Source organism: Erythrolamprus reginae, chromosome 13 (assembly GCF_031021105.1).
Source record: "Erythrolamprus reginae isolate rEryReg1 chromosome 13, rEryReg1.hap1, whole genome shotgun sequence".
NCBI classification, from domain to species: Eukaryota; Metazoa; Chordata; class Lepidosauria; order Squamata; family Dipsadidae; genus Erythrolamprus; species Erythrolamprus reginae.
Genome location: NC_091962.1, coordinates 5,824,387 through 5,842,582, shown reverse-complemented (window position 1 = coordinate 5,842,582; position 18,196 = coordinate 5,824,387). Strand labels below are relative to the sequence as shown.

Here is an 18,196-nt window from a genome sequence, read left to right as displayed (position 1 = left end):
AAGCTGTTCCATAGATTCATTGTTCTAACTGTCAGGAAATTCCTCCTTAGTTCTAGGCTGCTTCTCTCCTTGTTTAGTTTCCACCCATTGCTTCTTCTTCTACCCTCAGGTGCTTTGGAGAATAGTTTGACTCCCTCTTCTTTGTGGCAGCCCCTGAAATATTGGGAGATTGCTACCATGTCTGCCCTAGTCCTTCTTTTCATTAAACTAGATATACCCAGTTCCTGCAACAGTTCTTCATATGACCTATAAAGCCCTTCATGGCATCGGGCCAGAATATCTCCGAGACCGCCTTCTGCTGCACGAATCCCAGCGACCGATTAGGTCCCACAGAGTTGGCCTTCTCCGGGTCCCGTCGATTAAACAATGTTGTCTGGCGGGCCCCAGGGAAAGAGCCTTCTCTGTGGCGGCCCCGACTCTCTGCAACCAGCTCCCCCCAGAGATTAGAACTGCCCCTACCCTCCTTGCCTTTCGTAAACTCCTCAAAACCCACCTTTGTCGTCAGGCATGGGGGAACTGAGATATTTCCCCTGGGCCTATATAATTTATGTATGGTATGTTTGTATGTATGTCTGCTTAATAATGGGTTTTTTAAACTATTTTAAATTGTAAATTATTAGATTTGCCATGAACTGTTTTATTGTGTTGTGAGCCGCCCCGAGTCTACGGAGAAGGGCGGCATACAAATCTAATAAATAATAATAATAATAATAATAATAATAATAATAATAATAATAATAATGTTATAGCCTCCAGTCCCCTAATTATCTTTGTCGCTCTTCTCTAGAGTCTCAACGTCTCTTTTGCATCGTGGCGATCAAAAATGAATGCAATATTCCAGGTGTGGCCTTACCAAGGCCTTATAAAGTGGTATTAACACATCATGTGTATCAGTGGCTATGAGAACCGAATGCTGGGCTGGATTAGATTAAGAAGCACTTTTAAAATCTCAAATAAGGTTAAATATTTACCTTTGAATGTTAGGTCACTGAGGAGTTTGTGGCACAAATCACCTTTTGCAGCAACTGCAGGGAACAAAGAAATGAACAAAACTTAATAGGTTTGTGGCAAGGCTAAATTTGAGCTCTTGTATTTATGCTCAACCCATTGTAAAAACATAAACTTACACCTTAAATGTATTTATTGGGAATTGCACGTTCTATAAATACAGGTGGATTTCAACCTATGACCACAATTCATCATCAGCATTTAACGACCCCATAATCCTTTGCGGGGTGGAGTCTAGACAACCGAATGGAGCTAGCAGAGTGTTTTAATGGCCGGATGCCCTTCCTGTCGACAATGCGGAGCTTAGTTCAGCAGACATACTCTCATTGTACCCAGAGAGACAAATATCAGCCTCTACCTGGGATCGAACTCACAAGCCTCTTGATTGTGAAGCGAGAGCTCCACCTCTACGCCACTGCATCATTCTGCTGACCTATGACCACAACTGGACCCTAGATTTCCACTGCTAAGTGAGGCAGTTGTTTAAGTGAGCTGTGTTTCATTTTATAACCTTTCCCCCTACAGTAGTTAAGCAAACAATGTCGTTTGGCGGGTCCCACGGGAAGAGCCTTCTCTGTGGCGGCCCCGACCCTCTGGAACCAGCTCCCCCCCTGAGATTAGAACTGCCCCCACCCTCCTGGCCTTTCGTAAGCTCCTTGAAACCCACCTCTGTCGTCTGGCATGGGGGAACTGATATAACTTCCCCAGGCCTATATTGTTTATGTATGGTATGTTGCGTGCATGTTTTTTAAATTATGGGTTTTTAGTTTTAATTATTAGATTTGTATTGTACATTGTTTTTTCTATTACTGTTGTGAGCCGCCCCGAATCTATGGAGAGGGGCGGCATATAAATTTAATAAATAGATAAATAGATAAATAGATAAATAGATAAATAGATAAATAGATACATAAATAGATACATAAATAGATACATAAATAGATACATAAATAGATACATAAATAGATAAATAAATAGATAAATAAATAAATCTAGCGTCCCCACCCCCAACCAAATCTTGTTTGTTGGAAATTGGCAGGGACAAATGATGATCACGTGACTTAGGGACAGTGTAACCATCATAAATATATGACAAGTACGTGAATTCTGATCACATGACCATGGGGATGCTGCAGCGATCGTGTGAAAACCGCTCATAAGAGACTTTTTTGCAGTGCTGTTATCACTAAATGAACGGTTTTAAGTCTAGGACTACTATAAACGTAAAATGCCACCTGAAGGGAAGAGGTTGCTTTGCCTAGCTTTTATTTTCCCGAAAAATAACCGTTCTGAAAGAAACATAAATCTGAATCATACTCACTAATTGCAACACAGTGGGACTGATTCACGCGCTGGGGTGAATCCTGAATGTCTAAAGAAATAACAATGGTTCCTTCGAGCATGGAAGGTCTTTCTGACTGTTGTTTCCCCTTTTCATCCCGAAGTTGTATGATTAGGAATTCCAAAATCTGAAAGGAAAGAAAGGACTTGTTAAATTAGCAAACAAAATTTGCAAACATCATATTCTGGTTTGAGAAATAACAGCGTTCCTCATGTCTTCGTTTGAACCTCAAAACTGAAACTATATGACTGCCCTTCAAATGGGAGGCCTGGTTGTATAAAGTGGACTGGTGGTGCTAGAAGTTGAACGATAAATGAAAGCATCAATTTTGCTGGTTACCCGTCCTGTACAGTCGGTTGGCTTCCTCCTGCACCGCTTGGCCGGGCCTTGTGGACGTTGCACACGCTTTGCGCAAACGCGCATGTACGGTACTTAAAAGTCCCAAAAACTCCCCCTCCCCCCAAAAACCCCAATATCAATATCAACTTTATTTGATTAGTCAATCGACCATATCAAAGCGAGAAAAAGCACCACATTGGTCGTCATAAAACTGTGACTGCTTAAAATACAAGAAAATTGGCTAAAATAGAGGGAATTTGAATAAATAATAAGTTAAAATGCAGTATAATAAGCTAAAATTGAGTAGTAAAACATGAGAATATAACTCATGCAAAGGATTATATTAAACAAATCCAAGATACTGATATAAAATATTCTTAAGTGAGTTCACCTCCTTTGCATGCCACCCCAATATGTTCTATAAAACGTATTCTCATCTGAACAGCCCTGACTATAAACGTAGTGGTTCTAGAAACTACATATATATATTTGTACCCTGAAGAAAATATGATAATTGTTTATTACAGTCCCAGTGTATGATTTTGTCAAGTAGGGGCTGTAAATACTGAGGTCTTGCTGAGGAGTATAGCTTTGCGCAGTGGCAGTATCGTAGCCAATGAAGTTTATCCGAGGCGCGATTATTGCTAATTGAAAACTTTTCCCAAAAAACCCAAAAGGAAGATGGCAATGCATGCTCAGTGCCCGAAAGTTGGTTTTTGCGCTTGCGCAGAAGAAAAAACCTTAAAAGTTTTCCAAATTTTTTTAAATTAAAAGATGGCAGTGTCAACAGACCGACACCGACAAACCCAATTCTGTGATGTCACTGTGGCATCACCAGTGGTTTGCTACTGGTTCAGTTGAGGAGGAACCCACCTCTGCTTCCTGATGCTCCAAAGAGAAATTCCAAAGACAAAATCACCTGTCCAATAAACTATTCTATTCCATTCCATTCTATTCCCTATTCTATTTTTTACTCTATCTATTCTATTCTATTCTATTCTATTCTATTCTCATCACCTCGAGGTTCGACTACTGTAATGCTCTCTACCTGGGGCTACCTTTGAAAAGTGTTCGGAAACTCCAGATCGTGCAGAATGCAGCTGCGAGAGCAATCATGGGCTTTCCCAAATATGCCCATGTCACACCAACACTCCGCAGTCTGCATTGGCTGCCGATCAATTTCCGGTCACAATTCAAAGTGTTGGTTATGACCTTTAAAGCCCTTCATGGCATTGGACCAGAATATCTCCGAGACCGCCTTCTGCCGCACGAATCCCAGCGACCGATTAGGTCCCACAGAGTGGGCCTTCTCCGGGTCCCGTCAACTAAACAATGTCAGTTGGCGGGCCCCAGGGGAAGAGCCTTCTCTGTGGCGGCCCTGACTCTCTGGAACCAGCTCCCCCCAGAGATTAGAACTGCCCCTACCCTCCTTGCCTTTCGTAAGCTCCTTAAAACCCACCTTTGTCGTCAGGAATGGGGGAACTGAGACATCTCCCCCGGGCATATACAATTTATGAATGGTATGTTTGTATGTATGTTTGTTTAGTAAATGGGTTTTTTAAATATTTTAAACTACAATTTAGATTTGTTATGATTTGTTTTATTCTGTTGTGAGCCGCCCCGAGTTTGCGGAGAGGGGCTGCATACAAATCTAAATAATAAATAAATATAAATAAATTCTATTTTATTCTATTCCATTCCATCAATTTTGGATTTCTTTAACCATTTTTTTTTCTTTTTACCACCGTTATTCTATTTTGTGGAGCGAAACCGCCAACTAGCAAATTTCTAACTAATTTTCCAAGTATGGCTTTCTTCTATAAGACGAGAAAAAAACCCACTGTTTGTTATTGTTTTGTTGGTTTTAAATTCAGTCTGTCTCCACCCAGCTCCTTATTCTTACAGAATTATTACTGAGGGAGGTTTATTAGGTTGGCTTGTCTCCTTGAATTATAAGGTGCTCTTAATCTTACGTTATAAAATGGAAAGTGGCAAACAAGGGAAGTGTACACTACAGAATAAATGTTTCATAAATAACAGGAAATAAAGAATGCTTGAGGAAAAACACAAAGGCAAAGCACACAGGAAGTAAAACATGAATTAAAGTCTCCCCTTGCAATCCTAGCAATAGTATTTTCTGTTTCACAAAAATGTCGCTTCAGGTAGGAAATTATCATACCTAAATGTATTGTTATTCCATGTTTTGATTTATTTTTAACAGGAATGAAAGGAATGAAAGAAAAGGAATAAAAAGCTGTTATGGATTGATTGATTGATTGATTGATTGATTGAATGAATGAATGAATGAATGAATGAATGAATGAATGAATGAATGAATGAAAGAAACGGAAAATGGAAACAAACTAGATACGTCTTGGGGAAGTTCAATAAAGGATACTTTGTCACTTTTTTCTTCATAGTTATTCCTCAACTTACATTCATTTAGCAACCATTCAAAGTTACAATGGCAGTGATAAAAGTGACTTATGACTATCCTCATACTTAAGAATGTCAAAATGTCCCTCAATGAATGACCTAAGTGCTAAAGCCCACTCCAACAATATCGCCAAAAAAGCTTCTAGATTTGTTAACCTGATCCTACGCAGCTTCTGCTCAGGCAATCTCCCTCTACTCACAAGAGCCTACAAAACTTTTGCCAGACACCATCCTAGACTACTGCTCATCTGTCTGGAACCCATACCACATCTCGGACATCAACACCCTTGAAAACGTCCAAAGATACTTCACCAGAAGAGCCCTTCACTCCTCCACTCGAAACAGAATATCCTACAAAAATAGACTAACAATCCTGGGCCTAGAAAGCCTAGAACTACGGCGCCTAAAACACGATTTGAGTATTGCCCATAAGATCATATGCTGCAACGTCCTACCGGTCAATGACTACTTCAGCTTCAACCGCAACAACACAAGAGCATGCAACAGATTCAAACTTAATACGAACCGCTCCAAACGTGACTGTAAAAAATATGATTTCAACAATCGAGTTATCGAAACGTGGAACTCATTACCGGACTCAATTGTGTCAACCCCTAACCCTCAACATTTCTCCCTTAGACTCTCCACGATTGACCTCTCCAGGTTCCTAAGAGGCCAGTAAGGGGCATACATAAGTGCACTGGTGTGCCTTTCGTCCCCTGTCCAATTGCCTTTCCTTTCTCTCATTTATCATATATATTTTCTTTCTTTCATATATCCTCTCCTCTAAGTTCACTTTACCCTTAGATATATTACTACATGTCTATTTTTCCTCCTATGTATTTGTGTATTGGATGAATGAATGAATGAATGAATGAATGAATGAATAAATAAATTCACATACTTTTAGACCAGCATGGATTTATCAGGGTTACAGCCAGTGAACGGCTACCAAAATTTTTACTACCACACTGTGGGTGTGGCTTATGCAGGACGCCCTGCATTTTCTTTCAACATCTTTCAGTGCAAATTGGGTGCTCTGGGGTGGAGCTACATTTTCGCTGCCCCACTGTGTGGGTGAGCAGTAGCATTCCAGGATCATGTGATCAGCAACAGTTCACTTATTGACTTTTCAAAGTTACAACATCCTTGAAAAAAATGGAGGCACAACCATTTTTTTCGCACCCAGGACTGTTGAAACATCCCCCTGGTAATATGATCAAAATTCAAACACTTTGGCAACTGACTCCAAATTTATGATGAAGTACAGTGTTCCCTCGATTTTCGCGGGGGATGCGGAAGTAAATACACCATTTTTGGCTATGGACAGTATCACAAGCCATCCCGTAACACTTTAGACCCCTAAATGACCATTTCCCATTCCCTTAATAACCATAAACTCGCCATTATTACTTGTACTCACCATTGATTAAGACACTTAGTGATCCTGATATTTATAAACATAATTATTTATTAACAATAATTATTTTTTCTGTTATTTATTTGCAAAAAATATTAGTTTGGCGATGACGTATGATGTCATCAGACAGGAAAAACCATGGTATAGGAAAAAAACCGCAAAGTATTTTTAATTAATATTTTTTGAAAAACCATGGTATAGGCTATTCGCGAAGTTTGAACCCGCGAAAATTGAGGGAACACTGTATTCCGGGATCATGTAAATCACCTTTTTGTGACCTTCTAACAAGGAAAGTCAATGGGTAAACCACATTCACTTTAACAACTGTGTAATTAACAACTCTAGTGATTTGGGCCAAAACTCATTTAAAAAAATATCTTGCTCAGCAACATCTGCCAAATTGTGAAGCAGCTGTCAAAAAAGCCAACACAGTCCTAGGCTGCATAAACCGAGGGGCAGAATCAACATCACATGATGTGTTAATACCACTTTATAAGGCCTTGGTAAGGCCACACCTGGAATATTGCATTCAGTTTTGATCACCAGGATGCAAAAGGGAAGTTGAGACTCTAGAGAAGAGCGACAAAGAGGATTAGGGCAGTGTTTTTCAACCAGTGTGCCGCAGCACACTAGTGTGCCGTGGAACATGGTCAGGTGTGCCGCGAGAGGGGAGAGAGAAAGAGAAAGAAAGCAAGAGAGAGATAGAAAGAAAGCAAGAGAGAGAGAGAAAGAAAGAGAGAGAAAAAGAGAGAGACACTGAGGGAGAGAGAGCAAGAGAGAGAGAGAAAGAGAGGGGGGAGAGAGCAAGAGAGAGAAAGAAAGAGAGAAAGAAAGAGAAAGAAAGCAAAAGAAAGAGAGAGAAAGAAAGAGAGAGAATGTGAGAGAAAAAGCAAGAGAGAGAGAGAAAGGAAGCAAGAGAGAGAAAGAGAGTGAGTGAGAGAGAGAGAGAGAAAGCGAGAGAGAAGGAGAGGAAGGGAGAGAGAGAGAGAGAAAAGGGGAGGAAAAAAATGAGAAAATGACTGAGGCAGAGAATGAAAGGAAAGAGAGAGAAACAAAAGAGAGAGAGAAGTGACTCTTAATTTAAAGCATATGATAAAAAGCACCCAAAGAATAAGAGAGGAAAACCCCCAGCCTTCACCTGTTTTTGGAAATGATTCAACAGTGTGTATACACACACACACACACACACACACACACACAAGGGGGAGATAATATGTATAATATGCATTGTCTTAGAGTGTCATTTTGTTTGGTGGTGTGCCCCAGGATTTTGTAATGTAAAAAATGTGCCGCTGCTCAAAAAAGGTTGAAAATCACTGGATTAGGGGACTGGAGGCTATAACATATGAAGAACAATTGCAGGAACTGGGTATATCTAGTTTAATGAAAAGAAGGACTAGGGCAGACATGATAGCAATCTCCCAAAATCTCAAGGGTTGTCACAAAGAAGAGGGAGTCAAACTATTTTCCAAAGCACCTGAGGGTAGAACAAGAAGCAATGGGTGGAAACTAAACAAGGAGAGAAGCAACTTAGAACTAAGGAGAAATTTCCTGACGGTTAAAACAATTAATCAGTGGAACAGCTTGCTTCCAGAAGTTGTGAATGCTCCAGCACTGGAAGTTTTTAAAAAAATGTTGGATAACCATTTGTCTGTTGTAGGGTTTTCTGCCTAAGCAGGGGGTTGGACTAGAAGACCTCCAAGGTCCCTTCCAACTCTGTTGTTATTACATAAATTTTGTCCTTAGTTGTGGTCGTAAATTGAGGACTACCTGTACACTAATATATATATGGTAATTGTTAAAATTAAGAAAGATACAGCTGTATATGGAATCCATATCCTCAATACCTCTTATTATTCCTGACTATTATTATTCATAATGGCTAAGATTGATGAGTGGTGAGGTTTATTTTATTTATTTATTTATTTATTTATTTATTGGATTTGTATGCCGCCCCTCTCCGTAGACTCGGGGCGGCTAACAACAATGATAAAAACAGCATGTAACAATCCAATCCAATACTAAAATAACTTAAAAAAACCCTTATTGTAAAAACCAAACATACATACAGACATACCGTGCGTAAATTGTAAAGGCCTAGGGGGAAAGAATATCTCAGTTCCCCCATGCCTGATGGCAGAGGTGGGTTTTAAGTAGCTTACGAAAGGTAATTTGGTATTGATGATTAAAAATCAATTAATATAAAAACCAAACATACATACATACATACCATGCATAGAATTGTAAAGGCCTAGGGGGAAAGAGGATCTCAATTCCCCCATGCCTGGCGGCAGAGGTGGGTTTTAAGTTGTTTACGAAAGGCAAGGAGGGTGGGGGCAATTCTAATCTCTGGGGGGAGTTGGTTCCAAAGGGCTGGGGCCGCCACAGAGAAGGCGCTTCCCCTGGGTCTCACCAAACGACATTGTTTAGTTGACGGGACCCGGAGAAGGCCAACTCTGTGGGACCTAACCGGTCGCTGAGATTCGTGCAGTAGAAGGCGGTCCCTGAGATAATCTGGTCCGGTGCCATGAAGGGCTTTATAGGTCATAACCAACACTTTGAATTGTGACCGGAAACTGATCGGCAACCAATGCAGACTGCGGTGTGTTGATGTAACATGGGCATATTTAGGGAAGCCCATGACTGCTCTCGCAGCTGCATTCTGCACGATCTGAAGTTTCCGAACACTTTTCAAAGGTAGCCCCATGTAGAGAGCGTTACAGTAGTCGAGCCTCGTTTAAAGGAATCAATCTTTTATTCCTATTTTATCTGTGAAGCTTCCTTAAACTAAGTTGGGACCAAAGGTGGGTTCCTGCCAGTTTGGACCAGTTTTATAGAACCGGTAGCGGAAATTTCCCCCCACTCACTAATCTGTCAGTGATGGCCAGCTAGACACCCCCCTCCCCCAAGTTGTCTCTTTCAGCAGTGCCATAGGCGACCCCATCTTGTTTTTCATTTCTGCGCAGGGGCAGCAGCTGCGTTTCAGCTCATGCGCAGAAGCTGGTGCACATGTGCAGAAGTTGGTGCACATGTCCACATGGCCTGGGAGGTATGTCAGACCCCATCCCTGGTCAGGACATTGACTTACAGTAATAATTGATGATCCAGTTCTACAGAAGAATCATTGAGTCTGTCACCTGCACCTCTATAACTGTCTGGTTTGGTGCTGCAACCCAACAGGACCGACACAGACTTCAGAGGAGAATCAGAACTGCAGAAAAAACAATTGCTGCCAACCTGACTTCCATTGAGGACCTGTATACTGCACGAGTCAAAAAGAGGGTGGGGAAAATATTTACTGACCCCTCACATCCTGGACACAAATTGTTTCAACTCCTACCCTCAAAACATCGCTACAGAGCACTGCACACCAAGTCAACTAGACACAAGAACAGTTTTTTCCCGAACGCCATCACTCTACTAAACAAATAATTCCCTCAACACTGTCATACTTTCTACCAAATCTGCACTTCTATTCTACTAGTTTTTCTCATCATTCCTTTCACCCATTTCCTCCCATGTTGACTGTATGATTGTAACTTGTTGCTTATATCCTAAGATTTTTATTAATATTGCTTCTTCATTGCTTATTTGACCCCTATGACAATCATTAAGTGTTGTACCACATGATTCTTGACAAATGTATATTTTATTTTATGTACGCTGAGAGCATATGCACCAAGACAAATTCCTTGTATGTCCAATCACACTTGGCCAATAAAAATTCTATTCTATTCTATTCTTTTAGCCCAGCATGGATTTATCAGGGTTACAGCCAATGAAGGGCTACCAAAATTTTTACTACCACACTGTGGGTGTGGCTTATGCAGGACACCCTGCATTTTCTTTCAACATCTTTCAGTGCAAATTGGGTGCTCTGGAGTGGAGCTACATTTTCGCTACCCCACTGTGTAGGTGGGCAGTAGTCCACCCCTGGTTACAGCATTCCAGGATCATATGATCAGCAACAGTTCACTTACTGACTTTTCAAAGTTACAACATCCCTGAAAAAATTGAGATACAACCATTTTTTTCGCACCCAGGATTGTTGAAACATCCCCATGATAATATGATCAAAATTCCAACACTGACTCCACATTTATGATGATTCCGGGATCATGTAAATCACCTTTTTGTCACCTTCTAACAAGCAAAGTCAATGGGTAAACCACATTCACTTTAACAACTGTGTTAAAGTGATACCCAGTTATACATCTGTGATACCCAGTTATACATCTCCACCCCATGTCCAGTCAATGAAGCAGTGGAAGTGATGTGCCGGTGCCTGGAGGCTGTTGGGGCCTGGATGGGTGTCAACAAACGCAGTGAGGTATGTCAGAACCCATCCCTGGTCAGGACATTGACCTACAGTAATAATTCTAGTACTGTATTTGTATGGCTGTGATTCTTGGTTCCTTGAGAATTAATGTTTATTTTTAGCAAAAGCGAACAAGAATCTCAGTCTTTTCTGCTAGCTACAAGATTCTTCCTTGTCTTATTTTTTTTAATCCTGGTTTCTTTCTTCCCCTGGAGGGAAGAATGGGTCTTGTGACATTCTGTGAAGGCATTACCCCAGACTGTTTCTATTTTCATAACTTTTAAGATTTATAAAGAGGTCAAGATCTGGGATAGGCTGTTCCACTATTAGAATAAGATGTATGGCAGTGGCACCGAGAACTCTATCTTTACATTACCCAGATGTTTTGAAAGATGCAGAGCTGGTTTGGATACACACACACACAAAAATAAACACTTTAGTTCCAGATTGCCTGACATTACCAAAGAAGGATAGCCAGTTGCAGCTTTCAAATTGCATATCTGGTTTCCCAATGTCTGAACGGGAGAAATAAGTCTGCAACCCAGGAGCTATTATCTCCTGTTTGCCTTTGATCATTTAATTAATCAAGAGAAGTAATGTTGTTCTTAATGTACTTTTGCTGGCCATCTGGTTAGACAAAGTGATGGCTTTTTAAAGGAAGAGAAGAATCCATTTGTAGCAAAAATACTTCAGTATGTCAATGTTGATTGCTGAAGCTAATGACCACTGGGGATGTTTCATAGTGTTATTATTATTACTGGCCCATCATACTATACCAGGGGAAGGCAAAGTTGCCTCTTCCAGCGACCAGTTAGGTCCCACAGAGTGGATCTTCTCCGGGTCCCATCAACTAAGCAATGTCGCCTGGCAGGACCCAGGGGAAGAGCCTTCTCTGTGGCGGCCCCAGCCCTCTGGAACCAACTCCCCCCAGAGATTAGAACTGCCCCCACCCTCCTTGCCTTTCGTAAACAACTTAAAACCCACCTCTGCCGCCAGGCATGGGGGAATTGAGATCCTCTTTCCCCCTAGGCCTTTACAATTCTATGCATAGTATGTATATATGTATGTTTGGTTTTTATATTAATTGATTTTTAATCATCAATACCAAATTACTATTGTACACTGTTTTATTGTCGCTGTTAGCCACCCCGAGTCTCTGGAGAGGGGCAGCATACAAATCCAATAAATAAGTAAGTAAGTAAGTAAGTAAGTAAGTAAATAAATAAATAAATAAATAAATGTGGACTTCAACTCCCAGAATTCCTGAGCTAGCATGATTGGCTCAGGAATTCTGGGAATAAATAAATAAATAAATAAATAAATGTGGACTTCAACTCCCAGAATTCCTGAGCTAGCATGATTGGCTCAGGAATTCTGGGAGTTGAAGTCCACAAGTCATAGAAGAGCCAATTTTGCCTACCCCTGTACTATACCAATACACTATACCAGGAGTAGGCAAAGTTGGCTCTTCTATGGCTTATGGACTTCAACTCCCAGAATTCCTGTGCTAGCATGATTGACTCAGGAATTCTGGGAGTTGAAGTCTACAAGTCATAGAAGAGCCAACTTTGCCTACTCCTGGTATAGTGTATTGGTATAGTACAGGGGTAGGCCAATTTTGCCTACTCTTGTACTATGCCAACCACCCCAGGGGGAATTAAAAACACATTCAGCTAGTTTGACCCAATAAGGCACCAGGCTAGAAAGCAGGAGACTATGAGTTCAAGCCCCGACATATCTATGAAAACCAGCTGGGTGACTTTGGACAATCACCCTCTCTCTCAGGCCAACCACCCATCCAGGGTTGTTGTTGTTGTGGGGTAAATAAGAGAATGAAGTTGCATTAGATATGTTCTCCACCTTGAGTTGTTTGTAAAAACAATAAGCCTCCCTGAGTCCTTCGAGATTGGGCGGCACAGAAGTCGAATAAATAAATAAACAAACAAATTATACACACACTAATTTATATTACTAATTAGTACTAGTCCTCAACTTAGGACTACAATTGGGACAGGAATGCCCATTGCTAGAGGATAAGGTTGCTATGTGAGTTATCATGCTATCATTTATTTATTTATTTATTTATTTATTTATTTATTTATTCATTCATTCATTCATTTATTAGATTTGTATGCCGCTCCTCTCTGTAGACTTGGGGCGGCTAACAACAACAATGAAACAACATATAACAAATCTAATATTTTAAATAATTAAAAGACCCTTATTTAAACCCGAACATACACACAAACATACCATACATAAATTGCATAGGCCTAGGGGGAAGGGAATATCTCAATCCCCCCATGCCTGAGGACAGAGGTGGGTTTTAAGGAGCTTACGAAAGGCGAGGAGGGTGGGGGAAATTCTGATCTCTGGGGGGAGTTGGTTCCAGAGGGTCGGGGCCGCCACAGAGAAGACTCTTCCCCTGGGTCCCGCCAAACGACATTGTTTCTCAAAGTACAGTAGAAACTTAGAAACTTAGAAACATGGAAGATTGACGGCAGAAAAAGACCTCATGGTCCATCTAGTCTGCCCTTATGCTATTTCCTGTATTTTATCTTAGGATGGATCTATGTTTATCCCAGGCATGTTTACATTCAGTTACTGTGGATTTACCTACCACGCCTGCTGGAAGTTTGTTCCCAAGCATCTACTAGTCTTCAGCTCTGACGGGATGGTGGGGAATGGAATTCCTTGCAGACAGTTGGAGGTTTGTCTGTGTGTCCCCGGGGTCATCTGAGTAGTGCCAATGGGTGTTGAGCCTTCTTGGAACTAAGGGGCGTACATAAGTGCACTGGTGTGCCTTTCGTCCCCTGTCCAATTGTCTTTCCTTTCTCTCACTTATCATATATATTCTCTTTCTTTCATATATCCTCTCCTCTAAGTTCACTTTACCCTTATATATATTACTACATGTCTATTTTTCTTCCTATGTATTTGTGCATTGGACAAATGAATAAATAAAATAAATAAATAAAATATTCAGGTGACCGTGAGGACACAAATAAACCTTCAAGGGGCTTCAACGACGCTCTAAAAAGGATGCAAATGACCAGCAATCTGCAATGAATATAAATTCTTCCTTTCCTCACCATCCAGGCAGAGTTCAAGAAGCTTCTTGAATGAGAAGCGAAACGTCTTCAAAGAAAAACCAGAAAGTCCAGTTGCCTCTTGAAAAAAGCACCTTTGTGACAACCATGACCTGGATGATTGAAAATCTCTACTGACATTAAGAGAATCCAGCTTCCTCCCACCCATTGACTTTGCTTGTTGGAAGTTGTCTGGGAAGGTTGAAACAATTGTAAATACATACATGCCAAGTGCCCAAATCACAATTACATATATGACTCTGGGTAAGATGCAATAATCATATGTTCCAAGTCCCTTTTCTCAGTGCTGTTGTAACCTCAGTCACTAAGCAAATAGTCAGAAGCTGAGCACTGTTAACAAGCCAGCTGCAAAACAAATCTTACCACATCATATACCGATATAAACTTTGCTATAAAAGCTAAGCAATGGACAACAAGCAGACTTTGTAACTAAACCAGGCAAATAAGAAGAAGAAAAATAGAATAAAATAGAATTGTTAATTAACAATTCTGTGGCCCAAGAGGCAAATTATATTTTTACTTAACGTGATGGCTTACAAATAGTGTCTGTGTTTCCACAACATTCTCAGCCACAAATTATGCATCCTTAATTCCTCGTTATCTTTGCTTAACTCAGTTAATGCAGTGTTTCCCAACCAGTGTGCCGTGGCACACTAGTGTGCCGCGAGACATGGTCAGGCGTGCCGCGAAGAAGGAAGCTCAGCTTCTGGTCTCATAACTTTTTGCTGAGAGTGCGAAGAGCAAAAAGTTGTGAGACCGGAAGATGAGCTTCCTTCTTTGCGCCTTCCAAGTTTTCCGGCAGCTGCAGCGCCCTGCCCGGCTGGAGCTTCCCTGGCGGCGGCAGCAAGTGAGCTTTGGGGCCTGGTGGGAGGGCGGCAGCAGCAGCGGCACCAGGCAGTAGCCGTGGGGTGGCGGCAGGGTGGTTGGCTGCAAGCCAGAACTCCAGGACAGAGACACCGACGACGGCGGCTGGACATGTTGCTGTACGCCGTACATGCTGGCATTGCGTGGCTGGCACTTGCCTGCTGGCTGGGCCGGGACGGAGGCTCCAGCCCCACGCCCATGCCCAGCGCAACGCCAGCATGTACGGCGTCTAGCAACACTTCCGGAGCTCAATGTTCCCCAGGATTTTGTAAATGTGAATAATGTGCCGTGGCTCAAAAAAGGTTGGGAAACACTGAGTTAATGTGCACTTGTTAAATTATACTGGTGGCCACTGGTAAAAATCTAGACTGGATCAGGTACCAAACTGGACCACATATTCGCCATCATGAGTTTTAAATCAATAGGAGTGATATTGGATTGTGATCCGTTTGGATTATTGATAGAATACCTGCCAAGGTATTCGTTTTTTAGGGATAAATTTTTGTTAAGGGAAGCATTGACCTACTTCCAATGCTACCACATGATAATCAGCTCAATGATGATACCTGGCTCAATATCTAGGTTAGTTGGCTGAAATTCAAACAAAAGGTTCAATTTGAAATGTAGCACAAGCTTGCTAAAACAAGTCGAGTTTCCAAAGTTAAAGGAGGCAAAAGGCAAAGTATAATGTTCATTCTGGGGTTTGATAGCTAATCTATAAGCATGTGCATGAGTACCATGGATGTGTATACCTGTGTGTGCTTGTTTAAATCCATGTTAGTGTGTGTATATTGGTATGCACACTTGAATCTACAGAGAGGGGCAGCATATAAATCTAATAAATTGAATTGAATGGAATTGAATATGCATTTGTGCCTATGCATAGGTGGGATATATACGTATATAAGATAACCTTTCTTGTCACCTTTTTCTGTGAATACAGTTCATCAGTCTGGAACCCATACCACATCTCAGACATCAACACCCTAGAAAATGTCCAAAGATACTTCACCAGAAGAGCCCCTCACTCCTCCACTCGAAACAGAATACCCTACGAAAGCAGACTATCAATCCTAGGTCTAGAAACCTTAGAACTACGACGCCTAAAACACGATCTAAGTATTGCCCACAAAATCATATGCTGCAACGTCCTGCCTGTCAATGACTACTTCAGCTTCAACCACAACAACACAAGAGCACGCAACAAATTCAAACTTAATATTAATCGCTCCAAACTTGACCGTAAAAAATATGACTTTAGCAATCGAGTTGTCGAAGCATGGAACTCCTTACCGGACTCAGTAGTGTCAACCCCTAACTCCCAACATTTCTCCCTTAGACTATCCACAATTGACCTCTCCAGGTTCGTAAGAGGTCAGTAAGGGGCGTACATAAGTGCACTAGCCTGCCTTTCGTCCCCTGTCCAATTGTCTCTCCTTATCTCATATATCATATATATTTTCTTCCTTTCATATATCTTTTCCTCTATTTTTATATCTTTTCTTTATATATAATACTTCATGTCTATCCTCTTCAATATGTATTGTGTATTGGACAAAATAAATAAATAAAATAAATAAATAAAACTCATTGCCACATATTTAAAAAATGAAATTCTGATGCCTGCTGTCAAAAGAAAAATAATCAGACATAACATGCACACACACACATTTATATATGCCATATACATACATACACATATGTATATATGTATGTGTATATCTATGTGTGTATGTGTATATGTATTATGTTGTGTATATATATATGTAGAAATCTAATTTTTTGTATGTATACATGTACATACATATGTATACATATGTCTGTATATTTTGTATATATGCTGCTCAAAAAATTAAAGGAAACAAATGACACATCCTAGATCTGAATGAATGAAATATTCTCATTGAATACTTGGTTCTGTACAAAGTTGAATGTGCACAACAACAGGTGAAATTGATTGCAAATCAGTGTTGCTTGTAAATAGTTTGATTTCACAGAAATTTGATTTACTTGGGAGTTATATTGTGTTTTTTAAGTGTTCTCTTTATTTTTTGAGCAGTGTATATATATATAGGGTATGGCTAGCTGATGAGGCCAAAATAAGGCCAAAATAGATCTATCCTAGTCTCACTTAATTTTCAAATTCAGCAAAAACGTGATATATACAGTATAGGATATACTGTATACGTGTGATACACATGTGATATATATAGGACTAGGATAGATCTATTTTGGCCTTATTTTGGCCTCATCAGCTAGCCATACCCTCACTGGGACCTGAACCTGCAACATTTGCCTTGAGATAGATAGATAGATATATATTTTACAACAGCACGAAGCTTGGAAACTTCAGCCTGATGATGGTGGATGTGATTTCACCGAAACGTCGCATAAACATGCAAAATATTACACAGGGCAAAACCCGAACTCAGAACAATCTACATACATATATATATATATATATATATATATATATATATATATGCACAAACACAAAAAATATACACATATATATACATATATCTATGTACATATATACTGTACATACAAAAAAATTAGATTTCTGCCCATTGTATTGTATTTATTTTATTTATTTACTTTATTTACTCGACTTCTATGCTGCCCAATCCCGAAGGACTGTAAGGGTGGCTTACAAAAGTGATAAAAATACCATAAAATAGATACAAAGATAAAAGAAGTCGAACATAATAAAACATTATAAAATGAAACCCCATAAAGATAAAAAACAGTCACCATCATACACATGCACACCATTCATAAAACTGGCCATCTAGAATGTAAAATTATTATTTATTATTATTTATATTTATTAGTAGTAGTAGTAGGCCGCCCTATTATTTATATTTATTAGTACTGTAGTAGTAGTAGGCCGCCCTGAGTCGCTTGACAAGGGCGGCATAGAAGTCTAATTAATAAATAAATACTAATCACAGTCCATTTTAAATACCTAGCAGAAAAAAGTCAATATATTACAAGTACAGTATCTGTATATTAAATACATATTATATGTGTGGTACGTGACAAACAGCATCTGTGTGTTTGTGTGTACCGTATACACACACGTGCATTGCATGTGGGAGTGTCTATTCCCACATATGAGTCGGAGTGCACGTGTCGTCTATACCTATGTATGATTTTATATATAAATCCATAAGTGGTATAGATGTGTGTGTCAGTGTGTCTAAAACAGGCATGTATCACTAATAATAAGTTTGTGCCCGCGCCCCCGCCATCACCCTCACAGGCGCGCGCACCGTCCGCACACCCGAGGCCGCCTTTCCCTTCATGGCTCGGCTTCCTTCTCCCGCCCAGCTACTCGGTGGAGTGGGGGGGCGGGG

At 40.4% G+C, this 18,196-nt stretch overlaps 1 protein-coding gene and 1 non-coding gene across 3 annotated transcripts in view; one reads left to right on the top strand and one right to left on the bottom strand.

Moving 5' to 3' along the window:
* The window catches only part of TOP6BL (TOP6B like initiator of meiotic double strand breaks), a 70,034-nt gene extending 51,852 nt beyond the window's left edge, over positions 1-18,182 (bottom strand). Inside the window, exons 1-3 of one of the 2 annotated variants that reach the window (XM_070766041.1) lie at positions 18,113-18,182; positions 2,330-2,477; positions 972-1,025 (exon numbers count right to left, since the gene is read on the bottom strand). In XM_070766041.1, coding sequence (XP_070622142.1) covers positions 972-1,025; positions 2,330-2,477; positions 18,113-18,145 — 235 coding nt within the window. In that variant the 5' untranslated portion in view covers positions 18,146-18,182. Of the gene's footprint in view, positions 1-971; positions 1,026-2,329; positions 2,478-18,100 lie in introns of both variants that reach the window. The other variant, XM_070766040.1, reaches the window with a different exon arrangement.
* On the top strand, positions 3,277-3,418 carry LOC139175625 (U4 spliceosomal RNA). Its single transcript, XR_011560547.1, has one exon. It is a non-coding gene; the product is annotated as a U4 spliceosomal RNA (small nuclear RNA).
* Positions 18,183-18,196: the final 14 nt, after the last annotated feature.